The sequence below is a fragment of the Pseudorca crassidens genome, chromosome 10 (assembly GCF_039906515.1).
Source record: "Pseudorca crassidens isolate mPseCra1 chromosome 10, mPseCra1.hap1, whole genome shotgun sequence".
Classification (NCBI taxonomy): domain Eukaryota; kingdom Metazoa; phylum Chordata; class Mammalia; order Artiodactyla; family Delphinidae; genus Pseudorca; species Pseudorca crassidens.
In genome coordinates, this window is record NC_090305.1 from 39,954,366 (window position 1) to 39,974,292 (window position 19,927).

Below are 19,927 nucleotides of genomic sequence, written 5' to 3' on the forward strand. Positions count from 1 at the left end.
CACAGGCAGAGCAGATTGAGCATAATTTTTAAGGGCCCTAGAGTTTTCAGAATGGTAAATGATCACTGGCTTCACCGTAAAGCCACCAGCTGCATTAGCCCCTAACAAGAAAGCCTGTCCTTTGGAGCCAGGCACTGACTTCTCCTCCTTAGCTATGAAAGTCCTAGATGGCATCTTCTCCCAATATAAGGCTGTCTTGTCTACATTGAAAATCTCTTGTTTAGTGTAGCCCACCTTCATGAATTATCTTAGCTGGATCTTCTGGGTAACTTGCTGCAGCTTCTACATCAGCACTTGCTCCTTCACCTTGCACTTTTATGTTATGGAGAGGGCTTCTTTCCTTAAACTACAAGAACCAACCTCTGCTAGCTTTAAACTTTTCTTCTGCAGCTTCTTCACCTCTCTCAGCCTTCACAGAGTTGAAGAGAGTCAGGGCCTTGCTCTGGATTAGGCTTTGGCTTGAGGGAATGTTGTGGCTGATGTGATCTTCTATCCAGACCACTCAAACTTTCTCCATATGAGCAGTAAGGCTGTTTCACTTTTCTTATGATTCGTGTGTTCACTGGAGTAGCACTTTTCATTTCCTTGAAGAACTTTTCCTCTGCTTTTACAACTTAGCTGCTTGGTACAAGCGACCTAGCTTCTGGCCTATCTTGTTTTTTGACATGCCTTCCTCACTAAGCTTAATCATTTCTAGCTTTTGATGTGAAGGGAGAGATGTGTGGCTCTTCCTTTCACTCGAACACCTAGAGGCCATTGAAGGGTTATTAGTTGTCCTAATTTCAATATTATATCTCAGGGAATAGGGAGACCCAAGGAGAAGGGAGAGAGGTGGGGAAATGGCTGGTTGGTGGAGTGGTCAGAACACGTACATTTACCAATTAAGTTCACAGTCTTATGTGGGCACTGTTCGTGGCACCCCAAAACAATTACAATAGAAACATCATATATTGCTGATCACAGATCACCATAACAAATATAATAATAATGAAAAAGTTTGAAATATTGTGAAAATTACCAAAATGTGACACAGAGACACAAAGTGAGCAAATGCTGTTGGAAAAATGCACTGATAGACTTGCCTCCAGCCAGATTGCCACAGACTTTCAATTTGTAAAAAAGCAATTATCTGTAAAGCACAATAAAGCCAAGTCCATTAAAACAAGGTATGCCTATAGTCCCAGTATAAAATTGTGAGGGGAAAATGTGATGAAAGGGAAAATATAGTTGACCTTTTAACAACTCGGGGGTTAAGAGTGCAAACCCTCCATGCAGTGGAAAATCTGTGTATAATTTGTAATTTGGCCCTCCACATTGGCAGTTCCCAATCCGTGGATTCAACCAATCTTGGATTGTGTAGTACTGTAGTATTTACCACTGAAAAAAATCTGAGTATAGTGGACCCACCCAATTTACCTCATGTTGGTCAAGGGCAGCTGTACTATATTTTGGTCAGTAGCATATTCCAGTCAACAAATATATATTAAGCACCTTCTATATGCCAGGCACTGTTCTCAGCCTGGGGGATAGAAGCAGAAAGAATTACGAGTGTACACTGTCTTCTGTAGGGCAGCAGCAGTAAAATACAGTCAGCAAGTCTCCTGGTCACCTGTTAACTCATTTCATCGGTGAAGAACCGAAGGCCTTGGCCTAGCTTACCCCAGAAAGATTTCCTGTGTCTGATATTCTTCATGACCTTCCTTGAGAAGAGCACAGGAGATGTAGGGGCAGGGTGGGAGAGTTCCTTTATGAGGGCCATGCTGCTTTAGCTTTCCCTTCCAATACGATGCTACTTTTGGGACCTAGGGCTTGACCAGGGGTATAATAATTATAGGCTCCTAATAATAGAACTCCTTTAAAACTTAAGTTCATTGCTTATCCACTTCGTATTTGGACATTCCCTTCGATAAGTAACCAAGTCCAGTAATATTATAATTAGATTTTAGTCTCCAAATTGCTGAAGAGGATTGCTAGGACTGGGTTAGGTCCCTTAGCTCTGCTTATCTTTCCAGGTTAAAGATCTCTACTCAGGGCATGGGTGGATAATTCTGGATTTAGAGTTTTCTCAAATATTCTGTGGAATGTCACCCCCTAAATTTCCCTTCTCCCAGCTATGTTTCTTTTAGATATGGTTTATAATGAAGGGAGGAGGAGATGGCAGTTTGGGGGATCCTGGGAGAAGTGTTTGAAAGGGGCTATCTACATTGTATTCATCAGTGTCTCACAGTTTAAGTGATGCAGAGAGTTCAGGTGCTGAAATTCAGCAAGTCTCTTAATTATCTAACCATTAGAGGTTTCAGATCTCTGGCTTTGGGCAGAAAGTTATATTCTTATCTTGTATGTCATATCTTCTTTCTGGAAAACCAGATTGGGTTGGGTTGTGTTTTGCAGGTTGGATTGTCTTGAAAAACTTTACTGAAGTTTGCAGAGTGTTCTGTGGGCAATTTCCTTTTATGGTCCAAGCTCCAAAAGCTCCATCTAGCTTTGGAGTGCATATGGAGTGTAACCAGTTGCTTTGCTACATACAGGGACTGCTAGCTTGCTAAGCCCAGATGGAGGGGAGCCCATTTCCTCCATCTCACCTTGACTTTTTGTTTGTTTGTTTTTAAAAATATTTATTTACTTATTTTTGGCTGCATTGGGTCTTCCTTGCTGCTTGCAGGCTTTCTCTAGTTCTGGCGAATGGGGGTACTCTTTGTTGCGGTGTGTGGGCTTCTCATTGTGGTGGCTTCTCTTGTTGCAGAGCATGGGCTCTAGGCGCTCGGGATTCAGTAGTTATGGCTCGCAGGCTCTAGAGCGCAGGCTCAGTAGTTGTGGCGCGTGGGCTTAGTTGCTCTGCGGCATGTGGGATCTTCCCGGACCAGGGCTCAAACCCGTGTCCCCTGCATTGGCAGGAAGATTCTTAACCACTGCTCCACCAGGGAAGTCCCCTTGACTTTGTTATGCATTGTGGATTTTTAACTTTTGCAATACTTTAGTCTTGTATCAGTTAGGACTGTACTGGAGGTGAACACAACCCTGTCTTAAACTAGCCTGAATAAAAATGAGAATTAATAAGGATACAGGAATATCTTAGAACTTAAGTTAGCAATTCATTTGGGCTTCAGAAACAACCAGAACCAGAGACCTGAATGTTGTCAGGCCTGTCTTTTTCTGGCTGTTGGTGAGTTTGTGGTGTTCTTGTGATTCTCATACATTTGTGTGCCTTTGCATATAATCTCCCTCTATCTGAAATGCCCCTTCACCCCCTTCTCTAAGTGGTTAACCAGTTCATTAGGGTACAGTTTTTTTTTTTTTTTGCGGTACGCGGGCCTCTCACTGTTGTGGCTTCTCCCATTGCGGAGCACAGGCTCCGGATGCGCAGGCTCAGTGGCCATGGCTCACGGGCCCAGCCGCTCCGCGGCATGTGGGATCTTCCCGGACCGGGGCACGAACCTGTGTCCCCTGCATCGGCAGGCGGACTCTCAACCACTGCGCCACCAGGGAAGCCCTAGGGTACAGTTTTGATGTTACCTGGTTGATGAAGCTTTCCCTGAATTCCTAAGTTGGAGTAAGGTATTTTCTTTTCTGTACTTTTGTAGTCCTTGGTTATATTTCTTCCCTGAAATTTACCTCATTGAATTGTGATTACTTGTTTCTAAATCTTCCTTTAATAGACTTTGTGTTCCTTGGTAGCAAAGACTTTGTCTTATTTATCTTTACGTTTCTATTACCTAGAGCATGAATGAGTGAAAACTTAAAGAAAAGAAATATAAAAGAAGTAAATATTATATACTTACTGATTGGCAGATAGGGAAAACATTTTTGTACTGATAATTTAGTTTGATTCTGAGCATAAATGTTGTTGGTTCTTTCAGTCCTGGAAACTGTGTTTGGGAATAGGAAATATATTTTTTAGGGTGATCAGAGCATAAGCATACCATACTTGAGTTATGGTGAGGTACAGTGCATGTCTCAATTTGTTCACCCACTCAGTTTCCCATGTCTGAGCTTTGCCGTTTACTGCACTTGACATAGAAGTGTCCCCAAAGGCTAGCAAGGATCACCCATAGGGCAGAATCCTACTCATACCCAAGAGTCTGTCCAACTTCTTTTTCTCTTAAAAATGTTTCACCTTCTTTAACACATGGTGCTGGTACAACTGGATAACCACAGGCAAAAGAATGAAGTCAGACCCCCTACCTCACTCTTTATACAAAAATTAACTGAAAATCAGTGACCTAAATAAAAGTAAAACAATAAAACTATTAGAAGAAACATAGGGATAAATCTTCATGATCTTGGATTGGGCTACTGATTCTTAGATTTGATGTCAGAGTCAAAGCAACAATGAAAAAAACTAGATAAATCGGACTGCAACAAAATTAAAAACTTGTTATGCATCAAAAGACATTATCAAGGAAGTGAAAAGACAGTCAACATAATGGGAGAAAATATTTGTAAATCATATATCTGATAAGGGTCTAGTATCCAGAATGTATAAAGAATCCTTGCAGCTGCACAATAGGAAGACAAGCAACTCAGTCACAAAAATGAACAAAAGATTTGAATAGACGTATCTCCAAAGAGGATATACAGATAGCCAAGTACATGAAAAGTTGTTTAAGATCATTGGTCATTAAGGAAATGGAAATCAAAACCACAGTCAGATATCACTTCACACCCACTAGGATGGCTATAATAAAAAAAAAAGAGGGCTTCCCTGGTGGCGCAGTGGTTGAGAGTCCGCCTGCCGATGCAGGGGACACGGGTTTGTGCCCTGGTCCGGGAAGATCCCACATGCCACGGAGCGGCTGGGCCTGTGAGCCAATGGCCGCTGAGCCTGTGCGTCCGGAGCCTGTGCTCCACAACGGGAGAGGCCACAACAGTGAGAGGCCTGCGTACCGCAAAAAAGAAAAAAAAAAAAGAAAAAAAAAAGAAAAGAAGCGTTGGTGAGGATGTCGAGAAATAGGAACACTTGACTTGTACATTGTTGGTAGAAATGTAACATGGTTCAGCTGATGTGGAAAACAGTTTGTGGTTTTTTGAAAAGTTAGACACGGAATTACATGTGACCCAGACATTCTACTCCTAGGTATATATCTAAAGAAATGAGCACATATGCCCACACAGACACTTGTATATGAATGTTTATAGCAGTATTACTCAATAGTCAAAAGGTAGAAACAATCCAAATGCCCATCAGCAGATGAATGGATAGTCAAAATGTGGTATGTACATATAATGGAATATTATTTAGCCATATAAAGGAATGAAATACTGATCAGCATGCTACCATTTGGGATAAATCTCAAAAATATTCTGCTAAGTGGAAGAAACCAGACACAGAGGTTGCATATGGTGTCATTCCTTTTATATAAATTATCGAAAATAGACAAATTCATAGAGACAAAATAGATATGTAGTTGCCAGGGGATGCGGGGGAGGGAATAATGAAGAATGATTACTTAATGGATATGTGGTGTTCTTAATGGGTATGAGATGATTTAAAAGTTTTGAAAGTAGAGGTGGTGGTTGCACAACATTATGAATGCAGTAAACACCATTTAATTGTATACTTTAAAGTATGTAGTTAATTGTATGTTATGTGACTTTCACCTCAGTTTTTTTAAAAGAGGAGAAATAGTTTGATCTTGACACAGCCAAAGGCACTCAGAAATTAAACTCTATGATGCCACTGTCAAATTGGTGTAGGCTCAAAATCTGCCCCTTCCCCTGCCCACTTTTTAAACAATGAGCCAATTGTATTTTCTCAGATGACAGCGATACCCAATGTAAGATGGCTCTGGGGTTGCCTAATTTAGTGGTTCAACTATATCATCAAGGACACAGCAATTTTATTTCCCTTTCTGATCTGTCATTGTCAGCATGTCAGCCTCATCCTCATTAGGTCTCCTGAGGTTCCCAGTAGGTTCCTTAATGTTTCCTAGATGGCTGAAGTAATTCTTTGCACCTAATTTTTTTTTGTATCTTCCAGTGGTAGGAAATAAGATACCTTTTCTTTCTTCTGTTTTTGTTTTCATTTACCTTTTTTATAAACTATTCAAACCTACAGAAAATTTTAAAAGAATCAGAGTATATACCCTTATACTTGCCACCTAATTCAACAACAGTGGTTAACATTTTTGCCATAATTTGTTTTCTTTATATAAAAATTTTTTGAATCATTTGAAAGTTGTAGACATCACGACCCTTCATCCTTAAATATTTCAGCATGCTTCTAAAAAAAAGGACATTCCTTTACATAACTACATAGTAAGACACTAAGATAATTTACAAAAATTCTTTAGTACTAAAAAGATATCCAGTACATATTGTAAGTTTGCTCAGTTCTTCCCAAATGTATCATTTTTAACCTTTTTTTTTTTTTTTAAATAGAATCAGAATCCATTCAAGGACCTCAAAGATCATATATTGCATTTGGTTGTTATGTCTCTGAATTTTGGGGTTGTCAACAAGGCTTGAGGGATCTTAGTTCCCTGACCAGGGACTGAACCCAGGCCACGGCAGTGAAAGCGCCTAACCCCTGGACCCTCTCTTTAAATCGAGAACAGTGCCACCACCTTGGGTTTTCATGGCAGAATGCTAGTGTTTTACTTTCTCTTTGGAAAAGGTATAACTGCTGATGTTAGTTAGAGGGACCAGTTCTAAAAAGTATTAAAATTAATGGATCAGTAAATAGCCAGGAAAAGAAGAGGAAGAAACAATCTAGGGCTTGCTAGGGCCCTGAGAAGTGGGTAAATACTGGTGTGAACTTTGTTGCTCCTCTTAATGAAATCTTTCACAAGTTCTTTCTTTCTTCTTACTGTCTTCATGTATTAAATAATATCATCTATTAGTTAATTTTTAGGTTTGAAAGTATTTTAAGTCTTCTTTAGCCCAACTTCTGTTCCCTACCTGCATTCATCTTTGTTTTAATGAAATTCTCAGTTTCTTCTCAGGCCTTAAAATTCACAAGTATCACAAGTACATGTTTTTTGGCCTCTTTTTTTGGTCTTCCATGTTACATGCTTGCTGAGTTGATGTTGGAAAGCCCGGGTAGATGTTGGAAAGCCCAGGTAAGAACTGACATCTGTTTTGCTGATCCTTTTTCTAATCAGCTTTTTTCAGTCACTCAAAGATAGTGAGGTCTTTCTGATTCCTGATGAGCTTGTGCCTTAGGAGCAGTATCATTGGTGCTCCACAGGTGAGGGAAACTTCTTGAAGTTCAGGATAGGTACTACTTGAAGCCTGAAGATGCTACTGTTCATGTTTAACTAGATTGATTCAATATTCTGATTTCCCATTTTAATTTATGTCCAAATTAGATGGATAGTTTTTTTTTCTTATAAACAATTTGGACCCTTTTGAGTTTCTTACTTGTTCAGAGAGTGGAAAGAGAAGGTGTCTAATTTTATTTTGCTGAGAATCTGAGCTAATACTTAGACTTTCGGCATTCCCTCTTTAATTCTGATTTCCTAGTTTTCTTAACTGTTTTCTTCTACCCCCGTATTTTTGGGATTATGTTCCTGACTGTATATTCAGTATATAGATGATTTTTCTTCATAAGACTGTCAATCTGACTTATGTTTGTATAAATAGTACAAAAATAAATGTTTTGTGTTTGTGAATATATGCAAGATTAGGCATTTGACCACTTTCAGGAATTCAGTTTAATGAGAAGTTACAATTAATTCATTTATAGAATTCATGATAGTACTTAATATGTTCTTAAGAAAATCAGATGTTCAGAGCATTAGTAGAAAACTGGAAAATTCTGGGTAAGGTAAAAGTTTTATGCCTTTGAATAGATGTGGTTCTGATTTGTACTAATAATTGACTGTCTAGCCTGGGGCAAGTTATTTACCTGTCAGTGCATCTGTGGCCTCATCTATAAAATGAAGGTTGGACAATATTGCTTCTTAGTTATAAAACTGCATTTCATCAGGAAACACATATCAGCATCACCAGATTCTTCTACTCCAAATCAGGTTAACCTGATTATCAGTGCAGTTGAAACTGTATTGTGCACCAAGCCCATTTTTTTTTTTTTTACCCCAAGATGGAAAAGCTGCCTTGGGCTGATAAGCCTCAGTGTGAGAGGTAGTTGTAGTTACCCTTCTTTGAGTGTCCCTGGTTTGCTGCAGTCTGCTAGGCTTTGTAACGGAGAGGGCCCTTGTCTGTTTTGCTGTCTGTTCTGTCCCTAGACCCAGGCCGAGTGCCTAGAACATGGATAAATGCTCATTAATTAAATATTTGTTGAATGAATGACTGCCAACCTAGGGCATTGGCATTTACACACATTGCCTCATGCCGTCTTCACAGCCAACTTTATAACACCCAACTTTGTAATAAAAAATATAAGCAACCTTACAATAAAAAAACTCAGTTTTGCACATGAGTAAACTGACACAGATGCTTAACCACTTGTTCAAAGCCCCACAGCCAGGGGTTAGGAGCTGCCTCCAAACAAAGCCATTTAAAATTTTACCATTTTATAATCAAATGGGACCTAATCAAAAACTTAAAAGCTTTTGCACAGCAAGAAAACCATAAGCAAAACGAAAAGACAACCTATGGACTGGGAGAAAATATTTGCAAACAATGCAACTGACAAGGGCTTAATTTCCAAAATATACTAACAGCTCATACAACTCAATGACAAAGAAACAAACAACCCAGTGGGAAAATGGACAGATGACCTAAATAGACATTTCTTCAAAGAAGACATACAGATGGCCAATAGGCACATTGAAAAGATGCTCAATATCGCTAATTATTAGAGAAATGAAAATCAAAACTGCAATGAGTTATCACCTCACACTGGTCAGAATGGCCATCATTAAAAAGTCTACAAATAACAAATGCTGGATAGGGTGTGGAGAAAAGGGAACCCTCCTACACTGTTGGTGTGAATGTAAATTGGTGCAGCCACAATGGAAAACAGTTTGGAGGTTCCTTAAAAAACTAAAAATAGAGTTGCCATATGATCCAGCAATTCCACTTCTGTGCATATATCAGGAGAAAACTAATTTGAAACGGTACATGCACCCCCATGTTCATAGCAGCACTATTTACAATAGCCAAGACGTGGAAGCAACCTAAATGTCCATCGACAGATGAATGGATAATGAAGATGTGGTAAATATATACAATGGAATACTACTCAGCCATAAAAAAGAGTGAAATAATGCCATTTGCAGCAACATGCATGGACCTAGAGATTATCATACTAAGTGAATGAAGTAAGTCAGGAAGGCAAATACCATGTGGTATCACCGATATGTGGAATCTAACATATGATCCAAATGAATTTATTTACAAAACAGAAACAGACTCACAGACATAGAAAACAAACTTATGGTTACCAAAGGGGAAAGGGGGTGGGGGAGGGATAAATTAGGAGTTTGGGATTAGCAGATACAAACCACCTGATAAACAGCAAGGTCCTACTGTATAGCACAGGGAACTATATTCAGTATCCTGTAATAAACCATAATGGAAAAGAATATGATAAATAATATATATATCTGAATCACTTTGCTGTACATCAGAAACTAACATAACATTGTAAATCAACTATACGTCAGTAAAAAATAAAGTAAAATAAAATGTTACCATTTTAACCATTTTTCAGTGCACAGTTCTGTGGCATAAAGTATATTCACAATGTTATGTAACCATCACTATCATCCATCTTTGCCTGTGCCCTTTTTCCCCCTATTAACACTGCCTCCCTTTGTTCTTTAGGGCACTTTTAACTTTTTAAAATCAGAGTAAAAACTTTTCTTGAGCAAAAACACTGAAGGAACCTGGAAGTTTAAACTTTCAGGCTGGGCTGCATACTGAATCAGTGTCCTCCCTTTCCCATCTCCTCAGCCAGCTCTGTTTCATGTAGAGTTTTTTATTGGCTAATAATAGTTGGGTATGTTGTTTTGAACAGGAATACATGCTATCAAATCTGCTATTCTCTCACTGAATAGGAGCTGTTTAGTCTCTTCCTGCGGTTCCTTGGCCCTGTGAGGCAGTGATCTAAATGGTCCAAGTGCTGAGGAGCTGTGTACCTGCCTGATGGGTTAGAGCACCACCGGGCTAATGTCTTCTGTCCGCCTCGTACTTGGGAAATGATTGTGCTTTGTCATCCTTCACTTCTTGGTCCTGACAGGAGTCCTGTTCACTACTTTCAGTTTCACTTTGGGCTTTAAAAGTATTCCTTAATCTTTCTCTGGTTGAATTTTCTGTATAATACAGGTACAAGTAAGCAGTTTTGTTGGCTTGGCTGTGGGGTGAGTTGGAATATGTGAAAGGAGATTTGGGAGGGGGATGGATCTGCCTAAGTAGGGTAGCTGGACTTTTCCACTTGCTAGTGTTTCTCCTGTGCTGGTCTCGAAGTCCTGTTTGATATCAGGCAGAGCCAAGTGGCGAAATATGACACAGGCTGAGGATGAGCATTGGCAATTGTCCTGAGTGCACAAATAGTCTCTTCCCTCCCAAGCATATTTTACAGCCAAGTGAACAGAAGACAATTCAGGCTGTTTGCCTGAGACCTTCGGCAGAAAAATTATCTTTATAAAAAAGTGGCCACTTGGTTTTTATAAAAAGTTTCAGAAGAACAAAATGCAACCTAGGCTTATTTCTCTCTCCCTTGTTTTATCTCTGATCCCTAAGTGTAAGGCTGATTCCAGATATACTCCTAAGTCTGTTTGCAGGTGGTAGGATCTGGGCATCCCCAAGTTCGACCAGTCACATATTCTTCACTTGAGATCAGTGTCAGCTAGATAAGGAAGTTGCCGGAAAAACTGAAGTCTAAGCCTTCCTATTGAATGATCAAGTAAACAGGCACAGTTTGGACCCTGGCCCAGTTCTGCTGCATGTAAATTTTATCTAGCACACACATGACGGGCCCAGCAGTTGGTGGTGGTGTAATTCCAGTCATGACTCACTAATACTGCAGGCCACCATTGCATGAGGCTTGACCTGAGGTAGCTGCTCTAAATATAGCCTTCCTTTCTGGCAGCTGCAAACACCTGGAAGAGCAGGCAGGCCCCCAGCAGAAAAGTATTTGCTGTTAATAGCATGTCTGTTGAACAGTTGTGTACTGTCAGAGCTTATTTCATGCTATGTTTATACATAATTAAAAACAACCCACTGTATCCATTGGCTTATGGTTGGGTTATGTTTAGAAAAATGCTATTTGTGTTGTTATTCTGTGGGGACTGGGGATGATGTCACTAGTTTGAGGAAGACCATAAGAGAAATGGTTAATGAAATTACTGACAATTTCTTTGATCCTTAATGAACACAGCTAACTTAAACCCCTTAGCGGCCTTTGGTCTCTGGCACTGAAGAACCAAGCTGTCAGTCATGTGATTCTGTTCAGTTAGGGACTCTGGTTTGTGTGCTTGTTAGTTCCTTCTGACCTAAGGGGGTTTATAAGTAATTGAAAAGAACACTAGGGACTTCCCTGGTGGTCCAGTGGTAAAGAATTCACCTTACAATGCAGGGGACGTGGCTTTGATCCCTGATCAGGGAGCTAAGATCCGACATGCCGCGGGGCAACTAAGCCCGTGTGCCAAAACTACGGCACTTGCACACCTCAACTAGAGCCCGCATGCTCTGGAACCCGCGTGCCACAACTACAGAGCCCATGTGCCCTGGAGCCTGCGTGCCACAACTAGAGAAGAGAAAACCTACATGCCACAACTAGAGAGAAGCCAGCACACCACAACAAAGAGCCCACGCGCCACAACGAAAGATACCGCATGCCTCAACGAAGATCCTGTGTACTGCAACTAAGACCTGATACAGCCAAAAATAAATTAAATAAATAAATAAATCTTAAAAAACAAAATAAAGAACACCACTATTTACAAAATGGTGTTAAGACCTCACCAAGATCTTATTTTTTACCTGTCAGATCGACAAAAATCCAAAATGTTGGAGAAACACCGTTGATGAGCAAGTGGGGAAATAGGCACTCTCATACATTCTTGGTGGGAGCATTCATTAAGTATGTAACTTTTTTATTGAGGGAAGTTTAGATATATCGATTAAAGCCACAAATATATGCCCTTTGACCCAGCGGTATCACTTGTAGGACTTTATCCTGCAGATGCACTTGTATGTTAAACTATGTGTGCTTAATCTTATATATGGAAGAATTAAAGATTGGAAGCAAACTCAAAAGTGGATTGGTTACCTAAATAATGATATATCTATACAGTGGATACAGCTGTAAAAAACAATGAGGATATTCATTGTGTACTGACTTAGAAATGTCTTTATGATACAGTGTTAAGGGAATAAAGGAAAGGGCAGTGTGTAATATGCTACCAATTGTGTAAGAAGGGGGGAAATAAGAATGTATATCATTTGCTTGTATGTGCATAAGGAAGTTCTGGAAGGGTATTTAAGAAAGTAATATGAACGAATGATTACCTGTGTGTGTGTAGGAAGGAAGAGATAAGATGGGTAGTTTTCATTGTATGAAACTTTGAATCATGTGCATGTATTGCTTTTTTAAAAAAATAATTAGATTTTTTTTTTTTTTAATGGAGCTTCTTTGGATTTTAGTCACAGCTACAGAGGAGCTCTCTTTTAATTGACTCCCTTACCAATACTTGCTGTCCTTATGGGTAAGAAGGGGATTTCCTCACATTGTTGCTGATGGTGCTAATAATGTTTGTTACTTTCTATGTGGGTACCTTGGGAAGAAAGTGATGCACAAGTTTTTGGTCCTGCCGTTTTTCCTGTTGTTCCTTAGCCAGAATCAATGACTCTGAAGATTAACATACCAGGAGCCGTCTATATACCTTCTATATATGGGTTCTATAGGTTCCTTTTGTTTGACAATTAGGATAATATGCTCTGGAGAGGACTGAAGTCTTTTGCCTTTTCTCTTTATTTGTAGGAACCTACAAGCAGCAATTGGCGCCTATTATGACTTTGAGAGCCCAAACATCAGTGTGCCCTCTATGTCCTTTGTTGAAGATGTCACCATAGGAGAAGGGGAGTCGATACCTCCTGATACTCAATTTATAAAAACATGGCGAATCCAAAATTCTGGTAAATGTATAACGAGCAATCTTCCTTGCCCAGTTTTCTTTTTCTTAGTAGTTAAAAGAAATAAGGAAGTGTTTTAGCTTAAATTATGTGATTGTATAACTCTCAGCTTTTCCTTATACATGATGTAGAATTTTCTGTTACTGGTATGATGACCCAAACACCAATAAAATACTCCCTAGATTAGGAAGAATTTAGGTCTTGATGACATTTAAACACAATTCAATATTCTTTTGATACCAGGAACTAGGCCTGTGTGTGGTGGTGGTATTGTCTCCACCTGTACAGTCCTACTCCATCATTTTATTTCTGCTCTAATTAATCTTCCAGTTATTTCCAGCAAGCTAGAGGAGGTGCATCCTTGAATGGAACAAGGTAGTTAGAGTTGTGAGCATCTGCTCTTTTGAAAGCTTATTTCTTTGCAACCACAAGGATGATTGTATCTGAAATTTTCATTGAGCTATCTATTTGAGATGTTAACATCACTTTGAAAAATTGGGTAAGAAGTGTAGGGATTTGCTCAGAATAGAAAAGATGGAAAGATTGAGAAATTGCTTTTTTTAAAAAACATTGTTTTGACGTACTGCTGACTTAAGAAAAATTTAACATAAGTTAACCGTAGTTCTTTGAAAATAGTATCTGAATATGTATTAGTAAATGTTTATTATCACCTTTTACTTGTTAATTCTTTTCTAATGACTTTTTTAATTTGAGTGAGTTTAGTATTTCTTGTCTCATCCAGTAACAATTTATGCTGACTAGGTGAGGATGCTTTAACTTCCTTATTAATGAGGATTTACAAAAGAAATTCTAAGAGATGGAAAACTAGACAAAAGGAATATTTAGCTAAAAGTTTGTTGGTGTCGGGGAGCCATGTCTAGTAAGGTAATCTGATGTGAAATGATATAAAACTCTGGGGACTCAAACCTATAAAAGTGACCTTTTATTGGACCCTGTTTACTTTTCAGTTCTTTATACTTCAGTTCTTTTATGATGGGGAGAGACTGGCCAAGCTAGTCTTTTATATAATAATTAATGTACCAAATTATTATTCTTAGTTTTTCTGGCTAATTTGGAATTAACTTTACCTTGGATGGTGTGTCACTGAGCAAAAGCACATAATCTGGATTGACCCAGTGTTGTAGATGACTGGGGACATCAGTGGCTTTGTAAATTTTCATTAGCTTCTTTTCTCTTTTGGTTATAACACTGTTCGGTGCATTGTTAGTTTGAGAGGCACATCGTAATACAGGAAAACGGCCACTTTTCTTGAAATTCTTGTTCCAAGGTTGATTATCTTTACATTGTCTAATTTCTTTCTCACCTTGCTTAGTGTTGTCTGCTTTTAAAAATATTAAAACAATCTCTTTAGGTCAGCTTTTATTCATCATATTTCTTATCTGAATTACTAAAATCTGTGTTACTGGTCAAAAATGCTTTTGAAACCTAGCCATGAATTTTTAAAATGAGTAACATTTGTTTAGAAAGTATAGCTTATTAAAAGTTTTGTTTATTTAAAAGAATTAATCCAAGACCTTGTTTACTTAATGGTGAAAACACTGGAAATGGTCTGGCTTTCCATGGGTTCTTTATAGTGTTTTTAAATATTGAAAGTTGTTAGAGTACTGTTGAAATGTTTTAAATACCATCTTGCTGCAAAATAACCATTTTATATTTCAGAAAGCCTCTTGAAATATCTGCTCACTCACTAGACAGTTCCTTGGGTTAATGGGAGATTGTAAGGGTTTGATATAAAATGGTGAGAATGTCAAATCAGAACCCCAAAGAGCTTGTCTTTCACCTTGACTTGGAGAAAATTTGTTTTAGTGTCCTGCTTTTGCATAGTAACTCCAGTTTAAAACAGTCTCTGGGTCTGCAGCCTGTCTTCCTGTAAAAGGACATTTTTGTTCCTGTACACCTCTTAAAAACTGGGCAACAGTTGCTAGAGATTTTACCTTTCGAGGTACTTGGAACAGGTAGGTTTTTTATTCTTCTGGAAATCGTTCCATCAGTTGTAAAATAGTTTTGTGTCTGTAAACTAAATGCTTTCCATTTGATTAAGAAGAAACTGGCCTCACATAATTAAGTGACAGGTATGTTATTAGAGAGAGAGATAAGGAAAGCATGCACAGGCACTGGTTCTTTGGTGTCATTCTAATCTGGCCTAGGTTTTTTCTGGAAATAGAGTGGTAACACAAAGAAGTAGGGTAGGCCGGGACTTCCCTGGCAGTCCAGTGGTTAAGGCTCTGTGCTCCCAATGCAGGGGGCATGGGTTCAATCCCTGGTTGGGGAACTAAGATCCTGCATGCCGCATGGCGTGGCCAAAAAAAAAAAGCTAGGGTAGGGCTTAGCTGTTTCTCCTCAGGCTCTCTTACTCTCATTCATAACCTTCCCTAAGAGATAAGTGCTCGCTGAAAGAGTTTCATAAATAATTTTTCACGGTGCTTCTCTACTGTCATGTTTCAGGCATATCAGGAATTCAAATTTACAACAGATGTGATTGATAGGAACTGCATATAGCTGTCCCAGCACCTTCCCCAAAGAAGATAAATGTCACACATTGTTTAAAATTAAACACCTAATATTAAGTCCTTATATTCAGATCATAGAAAAACTGAAGTGAGACATTTAATGACATAGATGCAGAATCCCAGGATCCAAACTTTTGGTACTGTGTAAGTTTTAGAAGTTTGGGAAACATGACCAGGAAACTTTACAGTTGGAGTTTAAAATGAAAATTTGAAACTGTCCCTCTGAAGATGAAAGGAGACAATTCTCTTTACCAACACTTACAGCTTTTCAGTTGTTATAGCCATGCTCTGCTGTCCAGCTGTGGTGAGTGTTAAACTAAGCATATTATAACTCTGGTGTTTCTCTGACTTTAATGAAGTAGTTATGATTGTTATATGAGAGAGTGACGTCAGTCATCTTTATTTTCTAAACTACATAGAAGTGAATATGAAGCAACAGTTGAGGGAAAAAAAGAAGCTTGAGAAAGAACAACTATTCCCTCCATTTTTCTTTTGACTCCTTAAAATAAGTTTCTTATGTTCCAGTCACTTTATCAGGTACAGGAAGAAAATGGCAACAAGATCAGTGAAGGTCCCTGTTTGCATGTAGCTTAATTTGAAATGCAATCTCTAAAGCTACAGGGGTTAAAAAGAGGGAGGGGGTCTTCACTGAGGTTTGTCTTCTGTCTTGCTCTTTGGATGTTCCTTGTTGTCTCCAAACTATTTCTATAATCACTTATACCTAGTAAGTCTCAGACTTTCTGGAACTGATGGACTTTTATTTCATTTTTGCCATGCTCTCTATCATCTCAGAATTGCCACATGACAGGTTTCTTGTCTTGTTTTGTTTTGACTTTTTATGTTTTTTAATAAAATTATATTCCATGATAACTGGAGAATCGCAGCCTTAGTCATATGTGTGCTTGCGATACTTAACTTGGAAAGTCATAAAACACAGATTAGTCTTTCTTTTCTTCTTATATATGTCTACCCACCCCCATTAAGCTAGTTGTAACAGACTTAATTTGAAGTGCTATTGTGTTATGCTTCTCAAATCCAGATTTTTCCAGTATGCTTAGCCTGGTAGGCCAAGTAGCTCATCAGTATTTCCCTTCCTTCTGTATCAAGAGTCAGTATCAGTGACCTTTTCAGAACTACCTGACCTGACAGTTGGGGGCTGTAAGAACTATATGTCATAATAAACTGTTGGTAACTCTCAGAAGGCAGATGGTTGGTTCTTCATTTTATAGCAGATTAACACTTCAGAGTTGGTGGTGTATAACTCTTCCAGTTTTTTCAAGAGGCTCTCCAAGAACCACATCAGTAGGGTCTGATGTACTAAAAAGATCAGGACCGTAGCCTCATAATTGTTAATCATTTAACATTTTACCAACTAACTCAGTATCCTGGGAATACAGCAGTACTCCCTCTTTTGCACAGATGAGAGATCCAACTGTCTCAGCTGCTTGTGCTTGTCTGCCTAGGACAGCCAAGTATTTTCCACACCCAGACAGTCTTGGTTTCCCTTGTTTTCTTTAAAGTTCGAAAACAGACACATTCTTGGATTTTCATATAAACATTGTCTTGTTATAGATGTATGTATGTGTGTGTGTGCGCGCATGTGTATGTGTGTCTTTTAAAGAATAATTGTGAATTCAGCCCTATAATAGTAGTTTAATTTTCCTCTTGGATCTTGGTCTTTAAAGAGACTGACATTTTCCAAGGTACTTCACATCAACTGCTACTATTCTTGACTAAGACAAATATGCTTTTGCCGGGCCGTAGGCCCCAGAAATGAAAAAAAAGAATTTTCATGTATTGCCAGTGTATCATCCACAACCTTTTCCACAGCAGCAGTTGCCCTTTATAGTGTTAACTTAAGAGGGCACTTTGCTGGCAGGATTTTTTTTAAAGAGGGTCTGACAGACACAGCGACCACTCCTCCATCTGCTACCCCTAAAAAAAATCCAAGAGCCACAGCAGGTGCTGTTCATTATGGGGCTGAGATCTCAGCAGTAGAGCGTTGGTTGCTTTTCTCTCCAGTTCTCTTTTTCAGTAGTAAACCATCAAGTATATCAAAACCGGCCTGGCACTTCACAAACAAGGTAGAGAGGAATCCTAGAGTGCTGTTAGGAGATGAGTTTCAAGCATGCTGAAAGTCCTTCCATGTCCAGCTTTTCATGGTGATTTGCATTTATAATGAATGTATGTATCTCAACAAAAAAATATAGAGAGCTTTCTGTATATAGTAAAAAGGAGTCTGTTGGAGAGACTTCACAGGAAAGATCACATCTAGTCACTGTGTGGCCACCTATGACTGGTCAGAAGTCAATATATTGATTTCTCATTTGAGTTAGTTTACGTGAAAATATGTGTACAGGAGTGGGAACCAAATAAGACTGTTCCCACTTCCAAAGGAGGGAAAGACATTCCTGCCAAAGCCATTTCTCTGTCTTGCCATTCCTATTCTTTCTACAAGCACCTCTTGCTGGTATCATCACCCCTGAGACAACGGGTCATTGTACTGTTATCAGGGCCCACTATTCATATTTTCCCCGCTACTGTTTGAACCTGAAAATGAAACTTTCACTTGACTCCTTTGTCTTATTTGCAGTCTTTTGACCCTCGATCTTTTCATTGTTAGGAACTCCAGAAGAAAAGTCGTATACATCAGGGAAAAAGCAGTTCTAAAATGAAAATAATACAGAAACTATTCCTCTTTCCTCAATGGAAAGTTTCATCCTCTTTCCTCGATGGAAAAACTGGGGACAGTCAGACATATTTTTACTTTGAATGTCAGTTTAAAAGGTCAAGTGCAAATGGGTACGTGTTCTTAGTAGAGAAAGCAGTCTTCCAAAGATGTGGGCCTGAGCTTCATTTCCGTGGCTCTTTTCTGACATCATTCTTAGGTTCTACAGATTCAGTGTGATGTGTGGCCTTCCCTGGGTCACCCAAAACACATTTTCTTGAGGAACTGCCTTGCTTTTGCTGTGTGTGCTTTCTGTTAGGGATAGACTGCTGGTCAGAGGTTGCTGACTCTGATTCTTTCTGATCAGTGAGGTGTTACATAGCTCAAAGATATGTGGATAGGTTTACATATGTGTGAGAGACAAAGAGACCTCTTCTACAGTTTTGTAATGAACTGCACTCAGCATAGGACCATTGATTGCCTAACATTTTTTTCTTTTGCTTGAACTCAGGGGCAGAGGCCTGGCCTCCAGGGGTTTGTCTTAAATATGTCGGGGGAGACCAATTTGGACATGTGAACATGGTGATGGTGAGATCGCTAGAGCCCCAAGAGATTGCAGATGTCAGCGTCCAGATGTGCAGCCCCAGCAGAGCAGGAATGTATCAGGGACAGTGGCGGATGTGCACTGCTACAGGACTCTACTATGGAGGTGAGTATGTCCCTGTGCAGCCCAGGGTGAAGGAATTAAGGTAACATCTTACAGCATCCCCGGTTGCTCACAGAGCCTGTCAAATTATGTAGCAGGGTGTGGTCCCTTTTAAACAGCGACCCCATGCGGGTAAATGACTTGAATTTAATGACTAATTGGTTCAGTCTAGTGGTCTCCTTTTTATACTAGGAATTTAGTTAAAATTTAGTGAAGTGTAATGAGATATATATTGCGTTCTAAACAATGATTTAGTAGTGCTGCTATTTTTATTATATAATCTAGTAGGTGCTGTAAGAATACTGAAGGCAGTCCCTGTTCTCACAGTCTCTAGACAGAAGTTGTATAAAAAAAGATAATGCACAAAATGTGCATACTTCTCTGCACCTGATGACCTGTCAAGATGCTAGTACCTCTCACTCCTTCTTTTTACTGCCATACTTTTTGGACAGAGTGATTTACACTCATTGTCTCTTTTTCCCATTTACTTTTATTTTTCAAACTAGTCAGTCCTTTACCCACTCCAGTGATGTTTATCAGCAACTACCCAGTTTCCAAATCCAGTAGCCACTTTCCAGTCTTCATACTAACTGACCCTCTATCATTTGGCACCGAACTCTAAATGTTTTTTGAAGTGTGTACCTTCTTAGACTCACGTGGTACCTCTCTTGTTTCTTCTCTGAATGTTCTTTGTCTAGTCTCATTTTTGCCATGGGACTACAGACATACCTTGATTTATTGACGTTCACTTTATTGTGCTTTACAGATAATTTTGTTTTTTACAAATTGAAGATTCGTGACAACCTTTCGTTGAGCAAGTCTGCTGGCACCGTTTTTCCAACAGCATTTGCACACTTTGTGTCTCTGTGTCACATTTTGGTAATTCTCACAATATTTCAAATTTTTTCATTATTATTATATTTGTTATGGTGACCTGTGATCAGCAATCTCTGATGTTTCTATTGTAATTGTTTTGGGATG

General features: G+C 39.0%; 1 protein-coding gene across 5 annotated transcripts in view; it reads left to right on the top strand.

Moving 5' to 3' along the window:
- Positions 1-19,927, top strand: part of ILRUN (inflammation and lipid regulator with UBA-like and NBR1-like domains) — a 122,277-nt gene that overhangs the window by 25,183 nt on the left and 77,167 nt on the right. For 4 of the 5 annotated variants that reach the window (XM_067753268.1, XM_067753265.1, XM_067753269.1 and 1 more), the window contains exons 2-3: positions 12,890-13,044; positions 18,752-18,949. In XM_067753268.1, the coding sequence (XP_067609369.1) occupies positions 12,890-13,044; positions 18,752-18,949 (353 nt within the window). The remainder of the gene's footprint in view (positions 1-12,889; positions 13,045-18,751; positions 18,950-19,927) is intronic. The other variant, XM_067753266.1, reaches the window with a different exon arrangement.